General features: G+C 42.1%; 1 protein-coding gene across 1 annotated transcript in view; it reads right to left on the reverse strand.

Annotated features, from left to right (window-relative positions):
* Nucleotides 1-14629, reverse strand: part of CHRNA1 (cholinergic receptor nicotinic alpha 1 subunit) — a 31146-nt gene extending 16517 nt beyond the window's left edge. The window contains exons 1-3 of the mRNA XM_079135031.1: nucleotides 14563-14629; nucleotides 13234-13290; nucleotides 2551-2675 (exon numbers count right to left, since the gene is read on the reverse strand). Of these exons, the coding sequence (XP_078991157.1) occupies nucleotides 2551-2675; nucleotides 13234-13268 (160 nt within the window). The 5' untranslated portion in view covers nucleotides 13269-13290; nucleotides 14563-14629. The remainder of the gene's footprint in view (nucleotides 1-2550; nucleotides 2676-13233; nucleotides 13291-14562) is intronic.
* Nucleotides 14630-22719: the final 8090 nt, after the last annotated feature.

Below are 22719 nucleotides of genomic sequence, written 5' to 3' on the forward strand. Positions count from 1 at the left end.
GTTCCCCTTCTAGTTAGAGGTGAGATTACAGCACAGGCTCCCTATAGGTAAATGTATCATGTCCATATAAATTACTGAAGCTTTCAGTGTAGTTTAAATATCTTCATTGTTTCCTTCAAGGACTCTAGGTCGGGAACCCTTGACCTAGCCTACCTCTTCATTTCTAGTTTCCCCCAAATTCCCAGGGATATCAAAGCAAAACTTCCAAGGATACCAAGGGGCTTAACTCCACAGAGCTTCCACATGGCACCCCCCCCACCCAAACCACCCGCATTTGGCAACTCTTCAAGGGAGTGTGTAGTTCAAAGATGCAGTTTTTGCAATTGTTCCACTGTGCCCTTGGGTGGTGACAGTCCTCCCATCCACCATGCCTGGTCCCTCCCTGACCCCACCCATCCCAAGATGGAGTGGATGACCTTTGCTATCATTTTGGCACTGTCCTGGCTGCTTAATTTTAAATGACTGTTTATTCTAGTTTGACAGAAAGAGCATACCACTTCTTAGATTGGTTTTATTGGTGCAGGGTAAAGGGATGAATATTTATAACATTCGAAGGCAGAATTCTATGAATCCCTTTCCAACTCCAACATGGTTTGAAGAGTTAGACCAGTTCTTCATGGATTCAGTGAATCACAGTAAAAAAAAACTTTTATGAAAAGTCAGTGTATAAATAAACAGACAAATCATGTTGGAGTCTCCCCTTTTGGCAAGATTGTATTGGTAGTCTTGATTCTCATGGTGGTAACATTATGCATTCATCGGAGATTTGTTAGGCATGGATGTGTAAAAGCGTTGTTTGAGGAGTTTTGAGATATGCAAAGGCGAATCTGGCACAAATCCTGTCTTTCTGTCCTTATGAAGATTGGCAGGTGTCATTAACATAAATAACTGAATGAACTGGAAAAATTAAATGTCATGAGAAAAGTGACAGTGAAGTACTTGGGATTCCAGAGAGGGAAGAGGTTGAAATGAAAGGTGCTAAGTGACTAGAACAGCAAGGGTTATATGTTCAACTCTCAGAGGAAAAAGTGTTCTGATATGAATCAGCATTTTGCCCAGGGAGGACTGATTAAGCCATAATTTCCAAGTTTTATCATATTGTCCTACTTGTATCTCTAGGTGGGGAAAAGCCTCCTGGGTTGGGCAAAAGGAATTTTGAACTCTTACTAGCCACCTTGGGTAGTTTTAATCTCTAATGCTGTGTCTGTTGATACCTTGGCAATTTCAGGCTATTTTCTGACTATGCATCTAACAAGCAAAGTCTCCGACCGATCACATTCCAAAATTTATAAATTAAGTGACCTTGGGCAGGTCAGTTCTTATCTTTCAGCCTCGGATTTTTTACAATAAAAAATTGAAAGTGTTGGAATGCCTTATCTAGCTCTAAATTTCCATGAACCACCCATGAGAATCAATACTAGCAAACTTTAAGTTTGATCAAGCTACATATCACAAACTTCTTTTAATAGCTAAACACACATTTTTAGAGGTCTTTGGTATCCTTAGAGATCTCTTAAATATTCTTATAGAAGCATATCGCTCAGGAATTTTCATTGAGTGTGTCATTTGAGCATGCACACACATACACACATGCACTCACACACACCAGGCCAGCTTTGTTTGGATCAAATCCAAATCCCACAGGATATAATTTAGCTGAGTTTAAACTATTTCCCTCAACTCTGCTATTGAAAAAATTAATAATATAGCTCTTTACCTCTCATCCAGAGGCCTGAGTTTATCAGAGCAATATTAGAGAAATTGCAGAATGTAAGTTACCTTATTTCTCAGTTGGGATGATATCACCAACTTTTACATGAAGCAATCAGCAAACATCTCCTATTTCCTTGTACCGGAAGTTTGGGATTCAGGATAGTGTTTCAGCTGCTGTGTTGTGACACATTCCAGAGCAGAGTCAGGTTAAGGGCTGTGCAAAGTTTTATAGCTTCAATTCAAATCCACACCTACATATAGTAACATCCTTTTTTTTTTTTTTTTTTTTTTAAAGAATAGACAGGAATGCCTTCATATGGACGTTTTTCACTTCAGAAGTTAAAAAGAATCACAAAACAGTGCATCTCTATGGAGAGTTTAGTTACAATTATTAGCAGGCTTCTAACACATGTATCTGTCAATCAATCCTCTTCATTATCAGAATTCTCCTAAAGCCACTAAAGGCTTTGTTAACTCTATTACTTGTGATGATAAGTTGCCACACTAGGTCCCCATTGTTCAAATTTGTTCAAATTTGAAGGGAGCCCCAGGTTGCTATTGTGGTCTACCAGTGTTCCAGATTCTATGAGGCAGTTCATGTGGCCGAGTGGGATACCAGGCACTGATAGAGACCTGGATGTCTTTGACCAGGCAGCTCCTATTTTATCTGGATAACACAAACTAAAAACCCAAACAAACAACATCAGGAAGAAACTGAAAAGTAACCTCTGACTGGTGAGGTCCTATGGTTCTGTGTTCCTATTGAAAAAGCATGGCATTGGTTTGAGGGTCTCTAGTTCTTCAACCTCAAAGAAACCCCCCACCTTCAGCACTTACCTGAGCAGAGGCCAAGGAACAGGAGGAGAGGCTGGGGCTCCATGGGCTGTGGGTGCTGCTGTGGACTGGGAGCAGCGTGGTGGTCTGGGCTACTCCCTGGCACTCTCTGGCTGGACACTTGGCTGCTAGAGGGTTTGGAAAGTGAGTGGACTCTGTGGAGCTATTATCTTACACCACCTGTTTGTGGCTGTGACAGCTGGTCTGTCCTCAGCCCTGGAACCTAGAGCTGCTTGGGCCCTTCCAGTTACAGGTGTGACTCTTTACACAATTGCTATATTTTTAACAAGATGAGTGTGAGTTATATTATATATATTACATATATATAATATTGTATATATATATATGTGTGTGTGTATATATATATATATGTACATATTATATTTCTCACATGTATATATATTTTTTTCCTGCCAGCACTGGGAATTGAACCCAGGGGTGCTCTACCAAGGAGCTTCATCCCCAGTCATTTTTATTTTATATTTTGAGACAGGATCTTACTAAGTTACCCAGACTGGCCTTGAACATGTGATACTTCTGGCTTAGCCTCCTGAGTCACTGGGATTATAGCTGTGCATCACAAAGCCCAGCTAAGCTGTGTTATATTTTAAATACTGTCATGAATATTGTCTTGTTTTGTTATTGTGGTACTGGGGATCAAACCCAGGACTTTGAATATGCTAATATGCACTTTACCACTGAGCTACACCTCCAACCCCATGAATCAGTTCTTAATGGAAAAACTTGCAGGAATTATTTTAAATGGTGAGCAACCCCCTCCCTTTGGTGTAAACTAGAATGCCATCTATGTGCATGGATTCAGTTAGGGTCACTGGGTATGCATAAATGTCAGCTGTTAGTGTAATCCTCCTTAGTCACACACATCTACATTCTCTGAACATGAAATTGCACTTCCTGTTTCAGGGTTAGGCAGAGCACGCCTGGAGCCTTTGTGACACAGTGTGTGGTTGGTATTGAATCTGCCACTGGAGAGATCCATATTTGATTGGGCTTGGCTTTTAACAAAAACAGCATCTTTAATAAAACTGGTTTCTCAGGCTCCTGGAGTGGCTGTTCCAGCCCCTGTCTCTGTATCAGGCAGGACCTATTCCCTGTCAGCCATCAGCTGCAGCAAACTGCCCACCTCCCACGTACTGTGTTATTCAACTGCAGAGAGATTACTGGGAAGAAGTGCCCACTGCATCAGCGGTTGCTCCCGATTCCTGCTTCCTTCCACCCATTTGCTGCCTACTCTCGCTCAGGGAAGCGAAGAACAGAGTGGTTTGGCTTTTCAATTTCTTTCTTTAAAAAATTCCTAAGAACTGGCAGTTAGTGATTCCTTGGTCCAAGAAATAGTTTTACCAAACTGAGCTGCTTTGCAAGATTGAGATGAAAGAAAGCAGTTCTTTAAAGATACCCAGCCTGCTCCTGTGACTCCTTCCTAAACTGAATCAGGTGAGGAAAGTCTCTCACCTGGTGCCCAAGGACAGCATCTTGACAAATCACCCTCCCCAGTGGGGCCGAACAAATAATTAGAGCAGGGGCTTGGGGGATGAAGGAGAAAGCTGCATGCTCACATTACTTATATATTTCCATGTAAATTGCAGAAGACCAGCTAACTGTCTGCTAAAATAATTGGTTCTCTCCCTTCCATAGCAGAGCCCTGTGACTGCTTCCCCAGGAAACACCCACCCGGCAAGCTCCTCTCATCTGTGTGGGGCCACGTGACCGAGTTCTGGTTAGATAAATGTGAGGAGAAATTTTCTTAGACTCATAAACCTACCAGAGCTCATCCATGCCCTTCTAGCCTTGTGACTGGCTGGAATGAATGCAGCCTCAGGACAACTTGGAAACCACATATTGAAGTGGATCCATGAGTGACCACATGGAGGAGGGTACTCCATTGCCCTGGTCTCCACATAGCACTATTTTATGAATGAAATAAAACATTTATTGTAGACAGCTATTTAAATTTTGGGGCTTAGGTGTATAGCAGCTAGTATTATCATGATTAATACAAAATTTTGTCCCTTGTACAGGGGTCCTGCGGCTAAAAATAAACTCTAAAATATATAGTGCTTTAGAGAAAGGCAAGAAAATCTACTTGTGAGGCTGAAAAGATGATGACCTGGGTTATATAGGAGCAAATTATTTAATAAAATTGTTGTCCTTAATTATTTTGTAAGCAAAGTGTTCACTTAGCCTGCGATCCTAGAAGAAGAGATTGGTAGTCACAAAATTAGTGCCTATTGACTCTTACTGACTTTGTTTAGCAAGTCAATATGAGGAAGAGTTATTTAGGCAAGAACTGGCTAGTTCAGAAGAACAGAAATGAAAAGGAATTGAATTAATCTGGAAATATGAAGTCCTAGGCTTTGAACCTCAAAGAGTAAGTGATAACATACAAGGACTTTAAGCAACAAAAGGCCATTGAGACATCTCATTAAATAATGTTGTGGTTTAGATCTGGAATGTTCCCCAAAGGCTCGAGTGTGGAAAGCTTAGTCCTCAATGCATCAGTCAGTGTTCAGAGGTGGGGCCTTCAGGAAGGTGATTGGATCATGGCCTCTAACCTCATCACCATTGATTGATTCATAATTTGATAGAATTATTGGGAGGTAGTGGAGACTGTAGGAGGTAGGGTCTAGATGGAGGAAGTAGGTCACTGAGAGCAGAGGGCTCTGGAAGGGTATATCTTGTTCTTGTTCTCTTTGTCCCTCTCCTTCTGCCTGTCCCTCTCTCCTCCCTGGTTGTCATGAGGGGGGCAGCTTCATCTGCCACATGCTTCCACCATGATGCTTCTGCCTTGAAACCAGCTGGAACTGAAACATGTGAAACTGTCAGCCAAAATAAATCTTTTCCTCCTTTAAGTTGATTTTCTCAGGATTTTTTGTCACAGTGACAGAAAGCTGACTCACACAGATATTTCACCACGCCCAGCCAAGATGAGGTTAAGGGTACTTTCTTCACACTTGGGCCTGTTTTTCTTCAGAAGACTTCAAGATGGCTGCCATTTTGTTGAAGGAGAGAGGCATAGAGCTCAGGATGCAGAGATATCTGGCTTGAACAGTCCATCTAGTAAAGAATGCTGTGTGTGCATACTGGCACTTGGAAATGACTAGAAACAAATGTTTGAATTAAGTATTTGAAGAAATTGTATTGCCAACAAGTTCACAAACCCAGACTACAAAAGCTTTGGTTGTTTAAGGCTTTAAATAGTCCTTTGGTGCCCAAACGTGTACTTACAGGAAAGTAGACCACAAAAAACTGCAGTCTCCCAAGGAGGTAATGTCCCCATTGTCTATTCCAGATGTGCATGGAGGAACAACTCCGTGGGTATAGCTAGAATCACAAGAGCAAGGGGCAGGAAATTCCCCCCAGAACACAAACTTCTGAATCAAGCAATCTGTTGCAGTTGTCCTGGTGCCTGCCAGCTTCCCTTGGCCTTCACTTCTACTCTGAGAACACTGCTAACTGCCAAGCCCTGCCACCCTCTGCCTTAGAGAAGTTCTTTTTTTCTTGTAAGAATGTATGGACACAACAGACACCACTGAGATACATAACATAATGAGAAGCTACTTTGAAAATCTGTATTCTGACAAAATAGAAACTATCGAAGATATTGACAAATTTCTAGAGACAAACCGAACCAGGAGGACAAACACAATTTAAACATATCAATATCAAGCAATGAAATAGAAGAAGCCATTAAAAACCTACCATCCAAGAAAAGCCCAGGACCAGATGGATTCTCAGCCGAGTTCTACAAGACCTTCAAAGAACTCATTCCAATACTTCTCAAAGTATTCCAGGAAATAGAAAAGGAGGGTACCCTACCAAACTCATTCTATGAAGCTAATATCACCCTCATACCCAAACCAGGAAGAGACACATCAAGGAAAGAAAATTTTAGACCAATATCCTTGATGAACATAGATGTAAAGATCCTTAACAAAATGTTGGCAAACCGTATCCAAAAACATATTAAGAAAATCGTGCACCATGATCAAGTGGGGTTCATCCCTGGAATGCAAGGATGGTTTAACATCCATAAATCAATAAACATAATCCATCATGTCAATAGACTTAAGGATAAGAATCATATGGTTATTTCCATTGATGCAGAAAAAGCGTTTGACAAAATACAACACCCCTTCATGCTCAAAACACTACAAAAAATAGGGATAGTAGGAACATACCTAAACATTGTAAAGGCTATTTATGCTAAGCCCATGGCCAACATCATTCTAAATGGAGAAAAACTGAAACCATTCCCTTTCAAAATGGGAACAAGACAGGGATGTCCTCTTTCACCACTTCTATTCAACATTGTCCTCGAAACTCTAGCCAGAGCAATTAGGCAGACTAAAGGGATACAAATAGGAAAAGAGGAACTTAAGCTGTCACTATTTGCTGATGACATGATTCTATATTTAGAGGATCCAAAAATCTCCTCCAGAAAATTTCTAGACCTCATCAACGAATTCAGCAAAATAGCAGGCTATAAAATCAACACGCATAAATCTAAAGCATTTTTATACGCAAGCAATGAAACATCTGAAAGGGAAATAAGGAAAACAACTCCATTTGCAATAGCCTCAAAAAAAAAATAAAATAAAATAAAATACTTGGGAATCAATCTAACCAAAGAGGTAAAAGATCTCTACAATGAAAACTACAAAACATTGAAGAAAGAAATGGAGGAAGACCTTAGAAGATGGAAAGATCTCCCATGTTCTTGGATAGGCAGAATTAATATTGTCAGAATGGCCATACTACCAAAAGTGCTATACAGATTCAATGCAATTCCAATTAAAATCCCAATGATGTACCTTACAGAAATAGAGCAAGCAATCATGAAATTCATCTGGAAGAATAAGAAACCCAGAATAGCTAAAGCAATTCTTAGCAGGAAGAATGAAGCAGGGGTATCGCAATACTAGAACTTCAACTATACTACAAAGCAATAGTAAAAAAAACAGCATGGTATTGGCACCAAAATAGACAGGTAGATCAATGGTACAGAATAGAGGACATGGACACAAACCCAAATAAATACAATTTTCTAATGCTAGACAAAGGTGCCAAAAATATGCAATGGAGAAAAGATAGCCTCTTCAACAAATGGTGCTGGGAAAACTGGAAATCCATATGCAACAGAATGAAACTAAACCCCTATCTCTCACCCTGCACAAAAATCAACTCACAATGGATCAAGGACCTTGAAATCAGACCAGAGACCCTGCATCTTATAGAAGAAAAAGTAGGTCCAAATCTTCAACTTGTTGGCTTAGGATCAGACTTCCTTAACAGGACTCCCATAGCACAAGAAATAAAAGCAAGAATCAATAACTGGGATAGATTCAAACTAAATAGCTTTCTCTCAGCAAAGGAAACTATCAGCAATGCGAAGCGGGAGTCTACAGAGTGGGAGAAAAATCTTTGCCACTCATACTTCAGATAGAGCACTAATTTCCAGAATATATAAAGAGCTCAAAAAACTCTACATGAAGAATACAAATAACCCAATCAACAAATGGGCTAAGGATATGAACAGACACTTCACAGAAGAAGATCTACAAGCAATCAACAAACATATGAAAAAATGTTCACCATCTTTAGTAATAAGAGAAATGCAAATCAAAACTACACTAAGATTCCATCTCATCCCAAGTAGAATGGCAATTATCAAGAATACAAGCAACAATAGGTGTTGGAGAGGATGTGAGGAAAAAGGTACACTCATACATTGCTGGTGGGGCTGCAAATTAGTGCAGCCACTCTGGAAAGCAGTGCGGAGATACCTTAGAAAACTTGGAATGGACCCACCATTTGACCCAGCTATCCCACTCCTTGGCCTATACCCAAAGGACTTAAAATCAGCATACTACAGAGATGCAGCCACATCAATGTTCATAGCTGCTCAATTCACAATAGCCAGATTGTGGAACCAACCTAGATGTCCTTCATTGACGAATGGATAAAGAAACTGTGGTATATATAGACAATGGAATATTATTCAGCTATAAAGAATAATAAAATTATGGCATTTGCAGGCAAATGGATGAAATTGGAGAATATCATGCTAAGTGAGATAAGCCAATCTCAAAAAACCAAAGGACGAATGATCTCGCTGATAAGCGGAGGATGACACATAATGGGGGGTGGGAGGGGGGCAAGAATGGAGGAAGGAGGGACTGTATTGAGGGAAAAGAGGGGTGGGAGGGGTGGGGGGGAAGGGAAAAATAACAAAATGAATCAAACATCATTACCCCATGTAAATGTATGATTATGGAAATGGTATGCTGTTACTCCACGTACAAACAGAAACAACATGTATCCCATTTGTTTACAATTAAAAAAAAAAAAAACTTTATCTACAAAAAAAAAAAAAAAAAAAAGAATGTATGGAACAAACCAGAAATGCACTGCCTTCCGAAACAGCCCTCTACCAATGTTCGAGGATGAATGTGGGGTCCAGCCCTAGCAGCAGTCCGGGTGGATGAGAGGCGCAGGTGCGGTGGAGCAACAGCACACAGAGACACCAGCTGTTCTGAGGCTGAGTCTGAATCTTCATTGTTCACAGAGTCTTTTTTGTATGTTTTTCCTTTGGTATTGATTACATCATTTCATGGTTAATACAAGGAAATGTGAAGTAAAAAATCTTCAAGAGTATAATTAGTGATCTTATTCAATAACATGTTTTCACTGTATGAAGCTTAAAAAGAAAAACAGTTCCCAGCAAGGCAGAGGGCACTGTGCTCTGTTTAGTTTTGATTTCCCTGAAAGAATTTGACATTTAAGTTTCTGTAGAAGTTACCCCTTCCAAGAACTCTAATGTTAGTTATTAACAGTGGAATGCTTTTTATTACTAACAGAGGATCGAGGAATCAGCTTATAGTTAATATTTATTCTATTTCATGTACTCAATGATGGACTAAAACTCTAACTAGACATAGGAAGAATACAAATTGTACCTATGATTAACCTATTTATTTATTAAGTGGGAAAAATATCCTTAAACTCAATCATAAACACTAAGAAAGCAATGAAGACCAAACACCACATCAAAGCTCAGAGGAATACTCTCACATACTTATATATAACTTTTAGAGAATTTGTATACTAAAGGAAATCACAGGCTCCCTACAAATTTGAGTAAATCATAATTGCTTATTTATAATTTCATCTAAGTATTAATATTAAACTTTATTGTATGTTATTTTGTGTCCCAGCACCATGAAATCTCCCCAGTATTCTCTATGATCTGAATCTAAGGATATACTAATTATTAGTATTAAAAGCAACTGCACATGGAGACATGCCACGCCTATGGCCCCCAAGAGGGAGGATGATCTTTCAACAGAACCGTGTCAAGTGTTGGAGTGGTAGGAAATAGATGTGGCAGATGAATACCCCAACTTCCTCATCCTGAGGAGGAGCCAGTCCCAGGAATGCTCTACACAGTCTCTCAGAAAGGGCTTGAGCCCTGTTGCCCACAGTGGACATGGTCTGGTAACCCTCCCTTTACTGATGTCCTTCTTGGTCTGTCCCATTTCTTGACTTGGCCATCTCTCAAATTTCTTCCAGGGTCAGCTTCTAGGACTTCTCAACTCAAGACAGACTTTCTCTCACTGCCTGGGCAGTAGGTCTTCACTTCATGTTACTGGGTGATTTTTTTTTTTTTTTTTTTACACATGTCCACCCTCTTACTTCATCTCATCTATAGGTGAACAATTGAAATTGTAGACTTAAAATAATAATACTAATTGGTATTATCCTCAATCTATTTTTTATTAAAAAGTTTTATTATTTAGAAAAACTATAAAACAGATGAATGAAATGGACAAATGTTTACCCATCGCGTATCTTTACCTAGAAATATCCATGGTTAATAGTTAAGTGTATGTCCATTCAGATCCCTTCAATGCATTTGTTTGATTTTTTTCCATTGGGGTTTTCTATGTGCCAAGCACTGTTTCGAGTATTCAAGATACATCAATAAATGAAAAAGGTGAAGATTTCTGTTCCTCAGAAAAAATGCTTTCTAATTGGAGTAGATGGACAATAAAACACATTTTATTTAATATATATAATAAGTAAAGTACTTAATATCTTATCAGTGAAAAATCCTGTGGGGATAAAAAAGGCAAAGTCAACAGGGTAAAGGGGATCAGGACAGCTAGGGGATTGCAATTTGAAACACAGTGAGGACTAGAGCATGCTCAGTGGTTAGTGCTTGTCTAGCATGCCTGAAACCCTGGATTTGACCCCTGATTACACACACACACAAAAGAGTAAACAAGTGGGGGAAGGTGTGCTTTGTCAGGGATGTGACATTTGACCGAAGACTTGAAGGAGGAGCATTACAGGCAGACTGAACTCCATACAACATTCCTAAGGGGGTTGATGGCTTGGAGCGGAGGTCAGAGAGTAGCTCAGGAAGGTGGTGCGACCACTCTTAATCTGTGAGATAAGGAGCCTGGGCAGGATTTCCAGCCCAGGAATGATGTCATTTAACATATCCTGTCAAAGGACAATTGACTGCTGGGAAGACAAATTAGGAGCTACTGTAGTAATTCAGGGGGTGGATGGTGATGGATTAGCCCACAGTGTTTGCAGTAAGGAAGTGAGAAGTCATCAGATTTGGGGGAGAGTATATATATTCTCCATGGGGAAATGCTGTCTTGATTTGAGGGGTCCTAGAAGCTGACCTTGGAAGCTCCCTGCTTGGAACTTATTTGAGGGCTGTTCCTGTAGGCAGTATGGTGTGTGATACTAGGGATTGAACCTGGAGGTGTTCCACCAGTGAGCTACACCCCAGGACTCCCCAGTTTTTTAAAAGAATTGAGGCAGTGTTTCAGTAAGTTGCAAAGGCTGGCCTAGATCTTGTGATCCTCCTGTCTCAGCCTCCCAAATTGCTGGGATTACAGGTGTTCATCAGAGCACCCAGCTGGGAAATATATTTTGACACTAGGGTTAACAGGAAATCCTGAAGGATGGATCTGGGATGCAATAAAAAGAGAGGTATTTGAGTCAGGCATGTAGCACATGCCTGTAATCCCAGAAACTCAGAGGCTGAGGCAGGAGGGCCACAAATTCCAGGCCAGCCTGGGCACTTTAGCCAGACCCTTTCTCAAAACTTTTTTTTTAAAGGGGGGATGATGGGTAGGCTGGGCTGGGGATATAGCTCAGTTTTAGAGCACCTGGTTCAATCTCCAATACTGGTCTGGGAAGGGAAAGAGGGAGGGAGGGAGCGAGAGAGGTAGGAGAGAGGGGAGAGAGAAGAAAAAGAGATTTAAGAATTTGAAATGATATGCAAGATTTTGGCTTGAGCATTAGGAGAGTTTTAGGTACCAACAAGTAAGAAAGATTGAAGGGAGCAGGTCGAAGGGGAAAATCAGGAGTCGTGCCAGGGACATGATGAGTTTAAGGTGTCTATTAGAATCTGAGTAGGGAATTGGGTTTATAAGCCAGGAGTTTAGGAGATCTAGACTGGATGAGAGGTCATTTAAAGCTATGGATGGACATGGTCAAAGAAATGAATGTAGGTAGGAAAAAGAAAAGATCTAACCTTAAAAAGTTTGGAAGAGTAGGAGGATGCGGCAAAGAAGACTGGAAAGGAGAAGAAGCAACTAAGCAGGAAAAAGTTCAAGAGAGGGGCAGCTCTGGAAGCCCAGTGAGGGACCAGAACAAGAGAAGGGAGGGGTATACACTGTGCTAAATGCTGCCGATGGGGCCCAGGAGGAGAGGACAAAAGTGATTATGGAGATTAGCAACATGGAGGCCCCTGGTGACCTTGACATGTACAAAACTGGCGAGTGTAGGTTCTAAGAGGGATGAAATTAGAGGGGCTTCACTGCAGAGGGTGACAAAGAAATGAGGTGGTTGCGGAGGGGAGTAGAATCTAAAGAGTCGGGGCGGGGGGGTAGGGTGTGGCCTAGTGGTAGAGCACTTGCCTGGCATGCACAAAGCTTTGGGTTTGACCCCCAGCACCCACAGAATAAATAAATAATGAATAAAAGAAGATTTTTGTTTTGTGCCTTTTTCGAATGAGATAACACATTTTTGTGATGATCATAATAATTCAACATAATGATTATTTAAAAAGTTAATTATCTAGTAAGAAGCAGGAAGAAAACACCCATGAAAATATTTTCAAAAATGAGATTTACTACATATACACTTCTAAAACTTGCAAAATATATAATAAAATATGTTCCTAGTCAATATTGTAGCACTACATTTTTATTTTTAATAGCTGCAGAATGTTCTGTTTTTTGAATGTACTGTAATTTGCTTAACCAAACCCTTATCTTGATCCCTTGAATGCTTGCGTTTGTTAATTTTTATTTTCTGGTTTTTATAAATAATCATACAGTGGGCATCCTTATACATATCAGTCAGCTCACTTTCCAGATGGTTGCCTTAGGATTTGCTGCTAAAAGTCAAAGTACTGGGTCAATAAAGTGAAAATACTTAAACAACTTTGGTGCATATCAAATAAACTAAATCTCCATTTGGAAGCCACCAAAGTCACCTAGTCCTGCTCTGATCACAGCTATGTCTCTGTTACACATATCACCATTGCATACTGTTACATTTATCTGTCTGCTTCTCTGATCAACACCCATCTCTCTAGATTGCAGACTCAGATGTGTACTGACAGAGATTGGTTTTGCTCACCTCTGTATCCTCAACTTTGGCCAACAGCTTATCATGTAGTCGGCATTCAGTAAATCACTGTTGATGAGGAATGAATGGAGTTAAACTTCATTCAAGAGCAGGGTAGAGGACTGGGGTTGTGACTCAGAGGTAGAGTGCTTGCCTAGTACATGTGAGGCACTGGGTTTGATCCTCAGCACCATATAAAAAATAAAATAAAGGTTTTATGTCTATTTGCAACTAAAAAAGTTTTTAAAAAAGACTAGAGTAGAGCTGGGTATGGTGTCATGTGCCTGTAATCTAGCAACTTGAAAGTTTGAGGCAGGAGGATCACAAATTTAAGACCAGACTGGACAAATTAGCGAGACTCTGTCTCAAAATAATAATAAATAAATAAAAAGGGGGAATAGCACAGTGTTAAAGCGCCCTGGGCTCAATTCCCAGTAACACACACACACACACACATACATACACACAAAGCATAGGGTAGACCACACCAAATAATAGTATTACTCCAAGGATTTAAATTGGATAACTAAATAATGCATAAAATGTGTCACTTTATCCAAGTCCACCTTCTTGTGTGGTTTGATGAATGGAATAACCGTGGCTTCTTCCAAGGTACTTTTAGAGAGAACCCTCAGGCTGTATACAGGGCCCAGGAGCCAGGTCATCCCTTAGCCCAAGGCCCCAGGTTGCAGAGTTGAGTGCTGCCGTGTGGCAGCCAGCAGGTGGCGACAAACTGTTATTAAAGTGGCGGCGGAGCATCTGCGCCCTCTGGACCGAGGTGGGTCTTGCGGCAGGAGATACAGCCGGCTGTGCCCTAGGCTCTGTTTCCTGGAAATCTAGAGAACCAGCCCGCCCTCCGGGCTCTTTCCTGGAAGGAGATTACTCAGGTGCATTCCCAGGGACCCCCAGAGCAGTGGCCTCCCCTTGCCTAGCAGGCGCCAGGCCCTGGGTTTGATGTCCAGCACTGGGCGGGGTTGGGGAGGAGTATGTGTGGTGGGGATATGGGTGCGGTCGGCTCTTAGCCCCAGAGAGCCCAGCCCTTCTTCTCCCGGCTACGGTTCGTGGTTCTGAGGAATCCATACTGGAGCTCAAGAGCCAGGTGTAATTCACTTGAAAATCTGGATGAGTCGGAGAAACTCCATCCGGTGCACACCAACTGACCCGCCTCTGTCTGAAATGCTCGGGTTCTTTTTATTCTAGTTCCCCCACCCCGCACCCCACCCGAGCCAAGGTCAGTGCCATGCTGTCCAGGCCCATAGTTTCATGGTTAATTTTTAGATCAGGCATCATCGGATCACGAGGCGCTTCCTATTACATACAAAACCAGCTCTGCCTACTCACCCGGGGGTCCACCCCAACAGGGTGTTGTGTTTTGCGTTGCCAAGAATGGTCTGTCCACCGTTCCCTCTCCTTCCTAGAATGTTCCTAGAACCCAAGCGAGGAAATCACCGCTTGTGGAGAATCCTGTTATCTCCCATTTCATTCCCACAACAATCTAGCCAGGCAGATGTCACCGGTGTACAAGCTCCATTAGGTCTTAAGGAGCAGAGCTGACCAGATGGGAATCTGCTGTTTCAGATTCCAAATATGGTGCTCTGTCCATGGCACTCATGATTCAAATTGTGCTTCAAGCAGCCCCTTCACTGGGGTCCATAAGAGCTTGGAAAGAGGAGAGAAGTTGGAAGAGGATGAGTTGTCCCAAATGGTGGTGCTTCTTGCTTCCTATACAACAGCTATGCTTTGATTTTAGAAATACATATGCACATAAAATTTTATATATGTGCTTGTGTGTGTGTTTTATGTATAATTTTCACTTTCACTTTCATGTCAATTTTTATATTGAAAGGCTAAAATAAGTAAGATGATGTCTGTCTGGTTCTCCGGGGCATGTTCTGCCCCCAGGTGAGTTGTGGTAGCCTTGTGCCTTGTGGCTATAAGACAACACAAAGCAGGATCTGAAGCTAGGCCTTGGCCACTGTTGCTCCTGGTCTAACCCCTTGATTAATGCCGGGAATGCTTTGATAGCAAAATTCTTTTATGGCTGCCTCCTCATATTCTCTGGGGCAGACATAAACGAAGAAAAATGAATTTGATGTAAAATCAAAGGTGTCCTACTCCTCCCAGCTGCCATCAACAACCAATCTATTTTGAACTTTTATTCGATATGTGGAGTCTGGGTAACTGCAGTCTGAAGGAAAACTGAAAAACAGAAGAAGTTGGGAGGTCAGAGGAGGCCAAGTTGAAGGACAAATGAAGAAGCCAGGCTAAGGGGAAAGAGACCCAGTGAGAAAAGCCCCAGGCTGGGTAACTGAAAGGCCTAGGAGGATAAAGAGGAGGAGAATTGGTCAGAGAAACTGAGAGTGAGAGAGAAGTCCAAACGTTATTTTTAAAGAAGCTTTCTTGAATATTTAAAATGTACTCCTACCTTTAGCATTTTTTTCAAGAGAAAAGATTTATATTCGATTCTATTTTTCTTCGGGACTGGACCAGTGCCAAGACTGGACCATGTAGGATCCTGGATTTGAATCAGTTACATAAGTAAACTTCAGTCTTTGCTGTGATCTGGAGGAGTCAAAGCCATGAATGTTTTTCAACTTCCATTCTGTCAGCTGCCTGAGTTTCTATTCTGAGAGGTGCTAACTGTTAAACATTGTTATTCACTTTTGTTCCCTGAATAACTTTTAATTAGTTTTAATTTGGACTAAAAATGTCTTCTGTTGACACTATGACAGGAATTATCAAAAATAAAATTAATGAAGGATTCACTTTTGGAAAAAACTTACCTTACACTAACCTTACAGTCTTATAATATCTATCTCAGCAGACACAGATCATTTTAAATTTTTAATTTTGTTTTTTAAAGACTTTTCTCAAAGCAATAATCACATTGGTAAAGACATCACTTAAACATTTTTCACCTTTTATGCATTTTTCACAGTGGGATTTTCCTGTTCACTTCCAGCGGAATTGATTGCTCTGGTACAGGAAGCACCATCAAATTGGTGACTATACTTAGAAGGATGATTACTATGTTCATTGTACATTAGAAAATGATGAGCAATACCCTTTCACCTAAAATATTGCTAAAGATAAAAGTTTGTCAGGGCTCTTGGAATATCATAAAGCAGATTATTCAAGAAAATGAAAAATACTGTTATAATTTTTAATGGAATCTCCCATCTCTCTTCCTGTCCTTTAAGATAATGGTGCTAGTTGTCCATTAACTATCAGAGCATGTTTCTAACAAAGATTTGCACATCCCTTTAGCTCAAAAGTGGCCAAATATCAAAGAGTTAGTAATCTAGGGGCTAGCCCAAGGCAGGATTTCCTTTGAGTAAAAATTGGGTAAAAATCAAAGAGGATTCATTAAGGGTTTCTGAATGCCAGGTGCAGTATCCCTCATGCTGTAATCCCAGCTACTCAGTAGCCTGAGGCAGAAGCCAGCCTGGGCAACTTAGGCAGACTGTCTCAAAAACACAATAAAATTCAAAAGGACTTGGAATGTAGCTCAGTGGTAAGGCACCTGCCTAACATTTGTGAGCCCTGGGTTCAATTCCCAGTACTGCAAAAAAAAAAAAAAAAAAAAAAAAAAAAAAAAGATGGGGAGTGGAGGTGTTGATACACAGTGAAACATGCTTGTGAGGTCTCTGCACATGACGGTGATCAAAGCGTGCTCTCATTTAGTCCCCAGACCTGCAGAATAATAAATGCACAAGCAGCTTTCTTTAGAGAAAGCCTGCAATATGCATGATAAATTTGACAAGTACAGTGATCAGCTGTGAGATTGTTTATGTTCTCATTTTCATACATTTCTTAAATCCTATGTAATTTGGACTTGGAACTGCTTAGCTAATTAGGGATGAGGAGGAAGGGCCTTACACGAAGCCATACAACTGATGGGATTATTTCGTGTTCTGCAGCTCCGTGGAACAGAGTGTAGAGGTGCTTAAATATTTATGACATTGTACCATCTCTTTTTCTTATAGAAGCCTTACAATGAATTAGAACATGGTGGCAGCTCCAAAATTATCTACCTAGACTCTTCAAGACTGGCTAGCCAAGATGAATTTTATTCCAGCACTATTTCATTTTTTATGTTAATTTTAAGTACACTAGCCTCGTAAGCCTAGTATATGACCATGATCAGTAACTATTTAAATTGTCAACCTTTATGAGTCCCTTCTGTACTCTCTGACTCAATGCCTTAGAAACACTAGCTTAGTTGTTTGTTTGTTTGTTTGTTTTTTTCATAATTCAGGGCACATGGCAATCCCTAGGTGGTGTGGGATGGGGTATCTGGAGCTCCTGGGTACAGTTGGTGCATCTGCTTGGACCTTTGATTAGAGTGAAGACTTGGGGAAAAAAATTAATCAATTTAACCTTTTGTTTAATGTGCTGCCAATTATTTAACTTTCTGTGAAGTAAATAAAATTATGCATTATCTCTGTTATGACTAAAATCCAAATGTTGATTAATACTTACAATGATAGAATAACAACTTGTAAACTAAGAAGTATGTCTGCTTAACTGTCAGACTTGCAGTCAGAAACCTACTGGTGACACAGGAAAAAAAAAAGATATGACACTCTTCAGGTGAGGCAGCCTGTGACCCGCTCCTATCTCTTGTCAAAATCTTCTGTCATTGACCAGGAACTCTAAGGACTCCAGGAACTCTAAAGGAACGGAAGTCTCTGACCCAAGGAGAGGGGACCCATCCTGACAAATGAGATCCCCAGAAACATGAATGAGCTGAGCATGGGCAGAGCCAATGAGGAAGTTGTCTCCTACCTCAGCTAAGCCTGCATTAGGCAAGAGGGCCTCACGGCATGAGAGAGCTGTCTCTAAGAGCCGTCCCTTGACTCTGCAGATCTGGCATAGCACCTCCCAAGTCCTGGTGCTTATGTCCCTACCTAGACTAGGATCAACATTTACCATCCACCCCTGCCATCCCCAGCCTCCCCACTTTGGTGCACAATCTTGTGCAGGTCCAGTCTTTGCCCTGAGAGACAGTTTCAGCCCTTGACTTTGGTCAGGCCTTCCAGTTCTTGTCTTTATGTGGTCTACCAGCAGGGCTACAACTGGTTTCAACCAATGAACAAAATAAAGTCTGATTTTTCTGAAAAAATAAATACAAATGCAATATTCACATGAATGTTTACAGCACAAGAACTCAAAGAAGAAGGGGACTGTTTGTGGCCTGCAGTCTTTGGGGGCTTTAGGGATTTGTTCCTTTTTCCTCTGCTAGTAGAGCGCCACCTGAAGGCAGGTTTGAGAAGTGACACTCCGAGAACCTCTGCAAGGGGAAGGATTCAAACCACACAGATGTCCTGTGTGGAGACTTTGCTCTTCCGAGGGTTCATGTCCTGCTGGAATCTGGGGAAATTCCACAGTTGCAGATAGCTGGCCTCCTAACCGAACTCGATGCAATGCCTTATCCCCTCTCCACCCCCAATCTGTGCTTGTCCAAGGAATAATGATTGCACCAATTTTGTGCAGAGCTTTTCTGTTTTTCTGTGAAATTGCTTTCAGAAGTATTCAATGTTGTTTCAGTGAAATTTAACTTTATATTGCTTGCTTTTCATTTCAAGAAAGATAAGAGCAGCTTTGACTTGGGAACCCTGAGCTCAGAAAGCACACAGCAGTAATCCAGGGGACTGTTCAGTTTCACCCCAAGGACTCCAAACAGCAAACATGGCCTTGACCTCCGGGTCTTCTTTTTCCCTGCCCCTCCTCTTTCTTAAAAACGCAGGGAGTCCAGGCAGACATGAGCAACCGATCTGAATGTGAGACTGTCCCTGGATTCAGGGGCCTGAGGATGACCTGGCTCCCATGTCCTGGATGAACAACTGCTGTCTCATTACATGACCTGTTTTTCCTTTCCCTATCCCATTGGCTTTCAGGAGACAGTTGGGTAGAAATGCACCACAACGGTCACTAATTTGAGATTTGGTGTGATAGTCTTTGGTTCCAGTCAGGCTGGTTCCAGGCCTAATATAATTAAATCTGTATTAAACTTGACAGTGCCCTTCAGGCTCTGCCCCTTTTGTACTTAACCAGAGATTGGTCTTTGGCTATGTTTCCTAGAGAAAAATATTGGCAAATTTGGAGGATTGCACTTCTGAAGGGTCATTGGCATGTGGTTAAGGGGGATCTTGTTATTTATTAGAACAGTCACCCAAGGACACATACCCAGTGCCCAGCTCTGTGTACAACCCTGCCAGTTGTGCCTTGCCTGCATATCCCTTTTTGGCCTACACCAGAGCTCTCTCTTGACTGATAGTTTGCAGATGGAAGTTCCTCCCTGAGAGAGAGACAGATCATCTGCCCCTGCCCTTATGGCATAGGAAGGACAAAGAAAGAGTCAGAACAACTAAGCTAAGAAAGTAAGAACAAGGGCAGGGGGTTGGGTACTCAAAGGGAGCACTGGGAAGCAGGTTTTGGGAATGAGAGAGGTTGTTGCCAAACACAAGGTGCTTCCTAGGAGTCCATGGGGGCTGAGTCATCGTCCTAGCCTGGTGTTGGGAGAGGGTGTGACACCATCGAGACCAGAGGCTGAAGGACAAACCTGGCTGTTGACAAGGAATGGGGACCTGGGGTGGGAAAACAAAACTGGAATTAAGGAGAAAATTCAGCAAGACAGGCAATGCTGGGCCCCATGAAGACTTATGAGTACCTCCATATGTAGTGTTCTGAATTTCTCACACTTTAATAAAGGAATTCTCCCCCCCTGAATCAGAATGAAATAAATGTAGGCTCTTTTCTCTGTCCCTGTCACCCCTAAGGAGATGACACAGGGACACCTGATTTGGGGGCATAAATTCTGACATGATTGATTTTTTTTTTTTTCAAAAGCAATTTCATTACCCAAAAGTTCTGCTTGTTGTGTTCATGGTCTGCATTTTTGATCTCTGAATTTGCCTTTTCAATGCCAGATTCATCTCCGAAAATCCACTCTGGCAGAAGATCAAGGGTGGGCTTTGCATTCTAGTTATGATGAAATTCCACAGTGAAGCTTTCCCAGCATCAGCCAGGAAATACCCAGAATTAGCAATCTGGCTCTGACAATCACAGTGAATGTCCCCACACAAACTGTGGACCTTATCAGGCTACATCCCTGTCCCCAGTCTGCAGAAGTCATCTGGTCTGCTGTGGGTGGATAGTGCCTGGGCTCTTCTCTATCACCCTTTTCTACCATCTGCTTGCACAGCCTCTTGGAGCCCTCTCTGCAACCCCCAGAGCCCAGCCCTGCCCCTTGCTCCAGTAGTGGTGCCGCGGTTTACTTGTTTTGACATTTTCATTCCCAACACTGCCAAAGATGAAAGGCAGGAAATGTGCAGTTCCAGTTCCCATGGCGGGAGTGGCCAGACCACATTGCGTCACGTTTACAGGGAGGCCATGGGATCCTGAGGGCAAACAGAGTCGGCTGACCTCAGGCCCAGGCACTGGGCCGGCATGGCACACATTGGGCGGTGCCTGCCCCGAATGGAATTCCTCCTCACCACAGACTGACCACAACCCAGCTTTCTCTCGATGTTTTCTGTGACTACAGAAGCCACCTTCTCAGATGGTCACTCCCACTGTGGCTCCCCACTGCCTAGAGGTCCCTGCCCCAGAGAGAGCCACTTCCTCCCAGGCCACTCCCAGGCCCTGGTGGCTTGACTGTTGCTGAGTGATGAAGATGGAACTCTCCCTGCCTTCCCATTTTCCCTGCGTGCAGGAAATACCTCCAGGTCCTTGGGGCAGAGATTTGGAAACCCCCAGAAACTGACGCATCAAGACCCAAAGCAAAAAGGAGAGAAAAAAGAACCCAAGGCTTCTCTGTTTCCCCTAAGTGACTGCCCACCCCCAGTCACCCAGCTAGCTAGATGATTCTTCTATAAACACACCATCTTTTCCACAAGACAGAACCAAGTAGCACTTCCGCCCACACTCAGGATGTTAAAACATTTGACGAATGATTTGTTCTGGACCAGAATAAAAAGCCTTGCGGGAAGCGTTCCACTCCTCTTCCTCCAGGTGTGTGCCATGTGGCTGGGTTATGGAGGCAGTGGGGCTGTAACAGGCTTTGTAAGTGGCCATTTCCTGGCTTCAGTGTAGTTAAACCAAGTGCTGGGTCATTAGACTGCAGGAATCGCATTTGTGCATTTCATTTCCTTGGGGATGATTTTTTAAAGTGGCTTTAACGCACCTGATCACATTCAGATGTGCTCCCTGGGAAGCAGGCCATCTGAGAGCACAGGAAAGCCAACTCAGGGGTGCCCGGATCAAGCCAACGTCTTGTTCAACAGAAGCCACTAAAGACAGGTACTCAGGGATGATAATGTCCTTTTGTGCCTTTGTCTGGGGCAGCTCATTAAAGTAGAGATTGCCTCAGCATTGACAGGACAACCCCTTCCTGTGTGTTCCAGGAGAACATAATTGACTACAAAACCTTTTTTTGATGTCACCACTGCCAGATACAAACCCAATTAGCAGCAGAGTTAACTCAGATGCATCCTGGGAACATGGAAATACCACGTTCTACAGCTAATCAGACTCATGGAAAGATGACACATCTGGATGTCATCAGGAAGGTGGATTCTGGGGACTACGGGGGGCTGTGTGTTCTCAGGTCCCTCGTGTTCTGCTGACTTCAGAGCCCCCCTTGGTGGATGAATTACAGGGACTTAGAGGGTTAGAAATCAGACCAGTTTTTTTCTGCTCAAGGTTTCTGGTTTAGGAGCAGCACTGTTCCATTCTGAGATAGCAATATTCAAAATAAGTCACTCAAGCTTAAATTCCAGTTTAACCTTATGGTCCCTCCTCAGCTCCCTCCCACAGATCTATGGAGTTAAAAAACAAAACAAAAAATACACAAAAAACTTGCTCCTTATTATGTGACTGCTCTCTGAGGAGTCCTATATTCTGACCCTTGACAGCAGAAGCAAACAGTAATTTTACGGGCCAGAGGAATGTTCTGGTCCACCCACATCAGTTTAAATAATTAACATTGCCAGGTAGGCACTTAAAGAGTGGACAATGCAAAAGGAAAAATGCCAATGCAAAAGGGCAAATGCAGAAGGTTTTGCCTGGTTTTTGACTTGTTATTACAAAGGGATTGTGGTAATTTTCGCTCGTCCTGATGTGGATGGTAAGGTGGGAAGAGGCACTCCAGGCTCTGGGTACCTTGCTTTCGGTAACAAAAGTGCCGTTTAGAAATAACCTCCAACTAGAACACTTGAGCTTGAATCAGATCGGTCAGAAACCAAACAGAGGTCAGAAACCCTCTACTGGGGTTCTCATGATATTAAGCTTTACCCTGATCCATAGCCTTGATGGATCAGATGTCTTCAACTGCCTTATATGACATGCCAGTCCTGAATCTTCTCACTTGGTTGGTGGGAGAAAACCCCACTGATAAAGGTAGGGTGGTGGGACCCATGCAAAATTGGTATGATTATATATATATATATATATATATATATATATATATACACACACACATTTTTTTTGTAGTAT

Source organism: Sciurus vulgaris (genome assembly GCF_902686455.1).
Source record: "Sciurus vulgaris genome assembly, chromosome: 3".
In the NCBI taxonomy this organism is placed as follows: domain Eukaryota; kingdom Metazoa; phylum Chordata; class Mammalia; order Rodentia; family Sciuridae; genus Sciurus; species Sciurus vulgaris.